The sequence below is a fragment of the Muscardinus avellanarius genome (assembly GCF_963383645.1).
Source record: "Muscardinus avellanarius genome assembly, chromosome: 4".
Lineage (NCBI taxonomy): Eukaryota > Metazoa > Chordata > Mammalia > Rodentia > Gliridae > Muscardinus > Muscardinus avellanarius.
The window spans coordinates 135,591,661-135,600,799 of NC_137789.1; the positions used below are offsets into that span (position 1 = coordinate 135,591,661).

At 54.0% G+C, this 9,139-nt stretch overlaps 1 protein-coding gene across 1 annotated transcript; it reads right to left on the minus strand.

Moving 5' to 3' along the window:
- Positions 1-3,342: 3,342 nt before the first annotated feature.
- CYP17A1 (cytochrome P450 family 17 subfamily A member 1) lies at positions 3,343-9,139 on the minus strand (the record flags this gene model as incomplete). The annotated part of the gene is made up of 8 exons (XM_080694855.1): positions 3,343-3,626; positions 4,011-4,114; positions 4,631-4,800; positions 5,066-5,281; positions 5,646-5,732; positions 6,332-6,561; positions 6,782-6,920; positions 8,843-9,139. 8 exons carry the CDS (start codon positions 9,137-9,139, stop codon positions 3,343-3,345), a joined length of 1,527 nt encoding a protein of 508 aa, XP_080550981.1.

Sequence of the window (9,139 nt, forward strand, 5' to 3'; positions counted from 1 at the left end):
TCTTTGTTTGTTTTTTGCAGTACTGGGGATTGAACCCAGGGGCATTCTACCTCCCAGCTACACCCCCAGCCCGATTTTGATTCTTTATTTTTGAAACGGGTTCTCACTAAGTTGCAGAGGCCCTCACTAAGTAACTGAGGCTGGCTGCAAACCGGGATCTTCCATCTCAGCCTCCCACGTACTGGGATTACAAGTATGCACCACCACGCCTGGCTACTAGACTTCTCTTATTAGTCTGAAATACATTCCCGTAGGCTAACAAAATATAAGCACCAACTAATCGTATCTTTATTTACCAGACCTTTTAGGAATTTAGGCCTGGAGGAAACAGACCTTCAGGGTGAAGGTGAGACTCAATTGTGGAGGTTTTAGGTTTTAAAGCTCCAGTCGCCCTTTCCTTCCCCGTTTCTCTCTCTTCTACCTGTTTCTTTTCTTTTCCTACCTCATCCCTACTCGGAATTAGCCTGTTCCTCACCATAGGTAACATTCCTTCCATTTCATGTTTTCTCACCAAGACTCAAGAAACCCAATCCCACTGGAAAATGTTACAACACACCCCTGTGTGGGCGCCAGGAGAAGTGTGTCCTTGGGCTCTTCACCCCCTTCCCAGCTGTCCGCCTTCCCTGGCTCCCGCAATGTTGCGGGTGATTCTGGAAGGTTCTGGAAGGCTCCACCTTGCAGATGGCCATATCTGCACATACCTGCGCCCTCTCCTGACCTAGATGGTAGCTTCGGAGAGGTCTGTGTCACCCCCTCCCCCACCCAGAAGGACATATTCTGTGGATTTGGATAATAAATCGATGATAAAGCCAATGTTTATCGAGGCACCAAGCTTTTACATAAGTGCAAATTTGATCCTCAGAGTAACACTAAGAGGTCGGTACTATTTCTGCACACGCCTCAGGACCCTATTACAGATGAGAAAATTGAGGTTTAAGGCGGCCAAGTAAGTGTCTCATGGCCCCCAGCCTCTAAGTGGCACCACCAGGAGAGGCTGTCTCCGCAGCCTGACCTTGCGCCAGGGCCTCCCCTGTGCGCACAGCCCTCGGGTTACCGCACCTGAGCCCCCCACAGTGGGCAGCTCCCCACACCGCAGCCTCTGGCTGGATCCTGCCCTCCAGACGTGGGCACCTTTCTGTGGGATGGCAGAGGGCGCCCCCTGCCCCAGGTATTCTGGCCACCAGAGATGGGCTGGGGCCTCCGCCACCCACACTTGTGCCAAGGTGCCTGGGGAAGCACCTCCCCAACACAGAGGGGCACTGCGGAGCTGCTTTTCTGAAGGGCAGGACAGTCCATTTCTTCCAGGAGGTTTGGCTCTTCTGGGTCACAATAGCTGATTAGTAAATATTCCAGATTTTATGAGTTGCTTGGAGCCAGTAGAATAAACTATATAACCCCACAACGAAATATACTAAAACGAAGATAATGAATTGCGAGGTTGACTGCTTTCTAGTGAATTTATTCAGTGCTACTATTATCTATACCCTCGGAGGTATTTATGTTTCAGCATGGTGAGGATATCACATAATGGCATTTATTAAATGCAGTCAGGCACACATAAAGTCATTGGGTCAGTCACAGACACATGTGGTCCCATAAGATTATAATAAAGCTATCAGGCCTGCTGGCGCACGCTTGTAATCCCCACACTTGGGAGGCTGAGACAGGAGGATCGCACAGGTTCAAAGCCAGCCTCATCTACTTAGGCTCTCAGCAATTTAGTGAGATCCTGTTTCCAAATAAAGTATAAAATTGGTCTGGGAGGCTGGGTGTGGTGGTGCACGCTTGTAATCCTAGCATTCGAGAGGCTGAGACAGAAGGATTGAGGTTCACAGATAGCCTCGGCTACTACCTAGTGGGTCTCTTTGCAACTCAGTGAGACCCTGTTTCAAAATAAAGAATAAAAATAGGGCTGGGGGTGCAGTTCAGAGGCAGAATGCCCCTGGGTTCCATCCCTAGTACTGAAAAAAAAAAAAATAGGTCCGGGAGTATAGCCCAGAGGTAGAAAAGCCCCTGGATTCCACCCCCAGTACCACCAAAAAAAGAGAAAAGATTATAATAAAGCTGACAGTTGCTATCTCCTGGTGACACTGTGGCCATCATAATGTATAGCAATGTGCTTCTCACGTGTTCGTGGTGATGCCAACCTGTGGTGTAAGCAAACCTGTTTAGCTGTACTTAGCTACACAGATGCCACCGTGGGAGTTGTCTCCAGTATTCAGTACGGTAACTTACAGCCTCGCGATACCACCCGGGTCTGGTGAGTACACTCTGGGATGTTCCCACGAGGGAACTGCCTACGTGTCTCAGAACCTGTCCCACCCGTGACTGGATGGTAAGGGGAAAGAACATGAAATGCCAGTGAGCGCCTCTTGCCGGTTGTTGGCAGCTGTTGGCAGACACCGCACTCGGAGCCGCCCTCCTCCATCCCAAGCTGGCTGGGACACACCCATTTACCATTGCAGTAATGTTAAGGAGGTTCAGAAGGTGGCCTGTGGGGTCTTGGAGAAGACCTTCCAGATTCACCAAAGCTTAGGCTTCCTTCTGTTTAAGGGGGTAGAATTTATTTATTCATCACGGGGCCAGTTAGTAACTTAAGGCATTTGATTGAGACCTTTTATGTATCTAACCTTTTTTGTGTCGAGGCTGATAAAAAAAAACAAAACATGAGAAGTGTGTGTGTGTGTGTGTGTGTGTGTGTGTGTGTTGCCAGGGATTGAACCCAGGGACATTCTACTGCTGAGAGCCTCACTAAATTGCTGAGGCTCATCTTGAATCTGCCATCTTCCTGCCTCAGCCTCCCAAGTACCAAGATTGCAGGCATGTGCCACCACGCCTGGCAAAGTCTCAATCTTGAAGTCTGGAAATAGAGGGGACCGTGTCCCCAGAGGGCCTCACAAAGTTGCTGAACCTGTGATCTGAGGGGAAAAACTGGGTCAATGATGACCTTACTCTAGTTTGGCTGGCGCCAGGGAGCTGGGGAGGGGACCCCTCTCTAGGCTAAAGGACGGGGTCATTTTTCTCCCAGGGATGCATCTTAGAACATCCTTCATTTGTCATTTGCAGGCTGGCCAGTGGCCAAGGTTTAAAGATGCTGGTTTTGAGGGTTTGTTTCTTGATGGAAATATTTGTTGACAGAATGTATGAACAAGTGAATAAATCAGGGACCTTCTGAAGAAAACCTGCTCCGTTTGTGCACATCACCTGCCATTGCTGCAGGCTGGAAGAGAAGGCAGAGTGGGCTGGGAGGAGGGAGGAAGGGCGGAGGACGGTGGGAGCCAAGGCTTAGAATTCTGTGCTGTGGGGTCACACAGAGAGGGGTCGGGGTGTTTGGTCTGGCCTCTAGGTGCTAGCCTCAGCCTGGGCTTCCTTCCAGGCCCGGCGCACCTTGATCTTCACTTTGAAAGGGTCGATCAGGAAAACCACCTTGGGGTTGCCCTCCAGGGAGGGCAGCTGCCCGTTATCCGGCACCTCCAGGTCGAATCTCTGTAGCATCCAGGATATGATGAGGAAGAGCTCCTGGCGGGCCAGGACTTCTCCAACGCAAGCGCGGGGGCCAGCTCCAAAGGGCAAGTAGCTTAGCGAGGGGGAGATGAGCTGGCTCCCCGTTGGATCCAAGAAGCGCTCTGCAGGCAAGAGGAGGCATCAGCCAGGTACCAGGGCATGTAGATCCCATTCTGCCCCGGCTGAGTGGGGAGACCTAGCCTGGGCAGAGAGACAGTCCTAAACAAAATACTTAGGAAGGATGGAGAGGAAGCCATGTTCACAGATGAAAATATCACTTCCCAAGAGAAGGACGGGCCTAACAGGACAGGTGCCCAGAGGACTTCTTGGAGAGCCTTGCAGTTGGTTGGAAGGAGAGAGAGGGAAGATAGGGAGGGGCAACAAGGCCATGAAGAGGGAGCCCAGGGTTTTCTAGGAGCAGACCTGGGGCAGAGGGGAAGAGGCGCTGCTACGGTGGAACAGAGCCCTGCTGGCTGTGTGGCGCAGGGAGCAGGGCAGGGACTCACCGGGCAGGAACCGTTCGGGCTGGTGCCACTCAGCCTCGTTGTGATGCAGCGCCCACAGATTGATGATCACCTCCGTGCCCTTGTGGATGGTGAACTCGCCGATGCTGCCACAGAGATGGGGAGGTGAGGGGCCTGGGACGTTGTGTTCCCTGGGCCTGCTGGGCCCCCAGGGTCCACGTTCCCCCGACCTGGGAAAGAACCCTTCGCTCCCTCACTCCCACCCATTCATTTTCCCTCAGCTTCTACAAGTTCAGATCTGAACCCAGCCCTGGCATTTGGGTAACATTTACGTGTCACCACTGTGTATGTGGACATTGTGTCTGCTGGGGCATGGGGGGGGGCTGGTGCTGCTGGTGTGCCGGATAGTGTTGCAGCTGCTGGGCTGGGTCGGGGTCGGAGGAGGCTTTCCAGACTCCACGGTGGATCTGGGGTTCGTCGATGGGTGTCACTAGGCGGGGGATATGTTGATGAGGAGGGCCAGGGGCAGGTTGCCTGACAGTGGTCATGACTCTAGGTGACCAGCACGCAGGCTGAGGGCGGGTGGGGCCCCTTAGGGCATGAGGTGGGCTGCAGAGTTGGCTGCGGCATAGAACTGGCTGTCTTTGGGAAGGAAGGCACACCTGGAATCAACGTTAGCCTTGTGGGGTATGAGCATCGGGGCCACGGGCCTGATGCGCAGCACCTCTCGGATGGTGGCCTCCAGCATGAGGAGGTGGCTCCTGTCGCTGAAGTTCGGCAAACGGCTGAAACCTATGTTCTGGTCAATCTCCTCCTGGATCTTCTTCTTCACCTAAGGGCCCAAGCAAGATACATATGACCATTGTGCTTAAGCCCAAGAGAGAGCCGCAAGGGCCTAGCAGGATCTGGTCCTGTCCAGAAGGCTGTACAGGCTCCTCCCAGTGGGGGCTCGGTAGCCCAGGCCTACAGGGCGGGGCAGGCCTGGCCTTCCTGTACAGAAGGCCCAGGATCTTTGTCTCCTCCTCTCTCTGAGATGCAGAGGTCAGGCTGGCTGAGTCTGAGGGTAGACAGGAAGATGGGAGTGGAGGGAGACTCACATGAGGGTTGTGCAGCAGGAAGGCCACAATCCAGCTCGCCACAGAGGTGGTGGTCTCCACGCCGGCCCCAAAGATGTCCCCTACGGTGGCAAGAATGTGGTCATCTGAAAGTAATTCTGAATCCAGCTCTGGGCCACCATTGTTATTGTCTGCATTCATCTTGGCTTGCCTCAGGATATCCAGCATGCTGGTGACAGAGTCCCCGTTGAATCCGTCCTGGGTTGGGGGAAGAGGTGTGTAGAGATAAGAAAGGAGCTCCATCTGCAACCCGCTGCCTGCTTCCCTCCTACAGTAGACCTAACAGGGCCTCTGCTGCTTGGGAGTGGAGTGGAGCCAGGCAGGAGCTATGAGCTCTGCAGGGAGGGGACAGCACCAGGCTCTCGTCTTTAAATTTGGGAGGTGGCTAGGTCCCTTGTAGGAGTCTCTCGAATTTCTCCCTTTCCCACTCCCATTCATTCATTGGTCAGTCTTTATTGAGCACCTGCCCTGTGCCAGGCTCTCCGTGAGGCTCTGGAGATGCTCCAGAGCCTCCTGGGACCCTTTCACCCTCACTCACCCTCCTGCGCACTCCCCCACCTACCTTGTGCTTTTCCAGTATTATACCCAGCACTCTGTCTCGTATGCTAACGTTCTTCTTTATCAGGTCCAGGGCCTTATTAGGGAAAATCTGGGGAGGAGAAAGAAGTATCCAGCCCACCCCTCTTTCATTTTGCTTTGGCAGCTGTGAGAATCGTTCCTGGAGGTAGATGTTGGCGGTCTGCCTCAGGAGAGTGCCCACTCCAACCCTGACCTCATCAGAGCAGAAGGCAAGATGGGGACACAGTGAGATGATCATGAACAAGGGTGGGGAGGTCTCCTCTCCCCATTCAGTCAAATATCAGGCCCCGACTGCCCAGCCCTTAGGACTAAGACTTGAATCTGAAGACTGGAGCAAGTTTCTAAACCCGGTTGACCCTGTTTTCTCATCTACACATGGGTATATATTTCCAAAGGGAAGTTAATGATTAATGCATTTGTGTGATGATTAATCCTGGTGCACAATTGGAAAGGGAGAGCCACTGTCACGGGTATTAACATGCGCGATTACAGAGCCAGACCCATCTAAGTAGAGAAGCGCGAAGGCTGTAAGAGTCAGAGATGAAGGAGGTCACTGTGGCCGAAGGGGTCAGGAAAAGGATGGGCCTGGAGCTGGGTGGTAACAGAGGGCAGAGCGGGGGCACCATCTTGGTCTGCGGGGGTCTGGAGGTGCCCTTGCTACATCCTCACCTGCAGCCAGGGGAATATGTCCACCAGACCCTCGCTGCCCAGGCTGTCCAGGATGCCTGTACTAAAGCTCCTTATGGTCTTCAACTCAGGATCCCCAATCTTGTAGCAGATGTTGAAGCAGATAAAGCAGATCACGTTGACTACCACCGTGAAGAAAGGCATCGACAAGTCCAGGGTCTGCTCGTCTTGGGTAGCCAGCAGGTCACACATTACGCCGACTTCCCGGCATACTGAGCGCAGAGGAGTGGGGGATGAGTCAGCACACTGGGCCCCTCTCCCAACTCCCTTAGCCAGGGCAGGGCGTGAATAGCATATAGTCACTAGATGGCAGCAGTCACCAAGAAAAGGCTGGACCCAGCCACCATCAGACTTTCTCCCTATCCAGCCTTCTTTCTGCTGCGCCCCCACCCAGCCCCCAGCCCCCAGCCCCAGGGTGGGGCCGGCACTCACTGACGTTCTCCAGCTTCTGGTCGCCATCCCTGAACAGGGAAAAGGTGCCCAGCACCAGCTTGCGATGCAGCTGCCATTGGGTGCTGGAAGTGGCAAAGGCGATGCCCTTCCCGTGGTCCGACAGAATGCCCAGGGTCACCTTGGGAGAACAGGCCGGGCTGTAGGACTCAGGCACCCGCCCCAGCCCCAGGCTCCCAAACCCTCTCCCTTTTCTGCAGGAGAAAGCAGGCACCCGCAGTGTGGACCCCATGTGGGACCATCCCTGCTCTGGCCACCATGCCTGTGAGGTCTGATGGGCCAGACTCCAAGACCCCCTACCCCATTCAGTAAGAGATGGGACAGTGAGGAGAAAACTCCTGAATTAGAACCCAGGAGTCCTGGGGTAAGCCGGGCGTGGTGGCCCACGCTTGTAATCCAGCATTTAGGAGGCTGAGTCAGGAGGATCGCAGTTTGCAGGCAGCCTCAGCTACTTAGTGAGGCCCTTTGCAACTCAGTGAGACCGTTTCAAAAATAGCTCAGAAGTGGAATTCCCCTCGGTTCCATCCCCAGTACTGAAAAAAAAGTCTTGGGGTTTGGTTGGCTGAGAGGGTGACACCTCTGGGCCTCTCTCTCCATCAGTTTCAGACCAGCATGAGGCTGGTGGGTAAGCTCTCTGAATTGTGCCTGTCCTAGGGGCAGAGGGTAGGTGGGTTTCTGGAGACTGAGGGCTTCCCAGACCTCTGCCTGTCCCTGTGCTCTGGAGGTGCAGAAGATCTGAGATCTGTTTACCTCTGCACCGCAAGGCTGAAGCCCCAGCCACCAGCCCACATCTGGAGAGTGTGGATGCTCTGCCCACCCAGACTGGACTTGGACCAAGCTGCCTCCTTCCAGAGACAGCCCCGAAAGCATAAGGATCTCAAGTCTCCTGTTTCTGTCCCCACGAGCCATGACTAGGCTTCTCATCCTTTCTTGTTCCTGAGAGGACCCCAGCAGAGGTGGTAGTCAGCAAATCTGGCTCACTGATCCAAGGGAAACTGAGCCAACCTTGACCTGACCAAAGCTAAGCATCTGAAGGGCGCACTCAGCAGAGGGGGCGGGCAGGGGAAGCGCGTATGGCTCTCGGCAAGCTCAGCGGGGTCGGCAGTAGCCCCACAATGCTGTGGGTCAGCGCCCCAGCCCAGGAGCCAGAGCCCAGGGGCTGGGAAATTGCAATCTCAGCCCTCCGAGGGTGGGCTGCTTCTGCCCAGCACCTTGCTATGGCAGGAGAGAATCGCCACCCCCATTTCCCACAGAGAGTAATATTAATACTGGCTACTTAGCTGGGCATCGTGGAGCATTTTGTAATCCCAGTACGTGGGAGGTTGAGACAGGAGGATCGCAGGTTCATGGACAGCCTCAGCTACTTAGTGAGACCATTTCAAAATAAAGAAGAAAAAATAGGGATAGGGGTGTAGCTGGGTGGTAGAATGCCCCTAGGTTCAATCCCCAGTACCCCCCACCAAAAAAAAAAAAAAAAAAAAACCTGGCTCTTTTTTGAGTATTTCTGTGCTGGGTCTGCGCTAGGTGTTTCATGTGCACATTCTGAACTAATTAGGTCCAGAGAGATTATCACCCAGCATAGGAGTGACGTGAGCGGGTTGAGGGCTTCCCAGTCCCGTAGGACACTGCACCCACCCCACCCGTCTTCTAGGCAGCCCATTCAGCCTTCCTCTGACTCTTCCTGCCTAGTTTGGAGGCCAGGTGGCGTTGGCATGCTTGCTCCACTCCCAGCGCCCCACTGCTTTTATTTTAGAGGAGTTAAGACTGGGGTGCAGTGGTGTACACCTGCAATCCCAGTACTCGGGAGGCTGCCACAGGAGGATTGCACAAGTTCAAGGCCAGCCTCAGCAAGGTAGCCAGCCTCCCAGCAACCTAGCACAAGACCCTGCTTCAAAACCAAAAAAGGGCTGGGGATGTAGCTTAGAGGTCCCTGGGTTCAATCCCCAGTACCACAGAAGACAAAGAGAGAACTTTATAACCCCAAGAGTTGCAGAGGGAACTGGAGGAGGGAGGACAGAAGGTAGGTAGATAGGATCTGCTTACCACTTGGGGCCGCCCGGAGAATTCCTTGCCCTTCTTGACAAGCACCTCCCGGGCCAGCTGGTGCTGGCCAATAACCACTGTGTTCTTGCAGCCCATACGAAGGGAATAGATGGGGCCGTATTTCTTCTGCAGCTTGAAAAAGTTGACATGCATATGGCCACTTCTGGGGAGAAACGGCAGGCTGCCCACCAGGGGCAGGGAGGGGAGGCTCTTGGGGTACTTGGCACCAGGGAACCCTACTTTGGGCCAAAATAGATAGGCTAGAGCAAGCAGCAGGAGAGCCACAAACTCCCACAT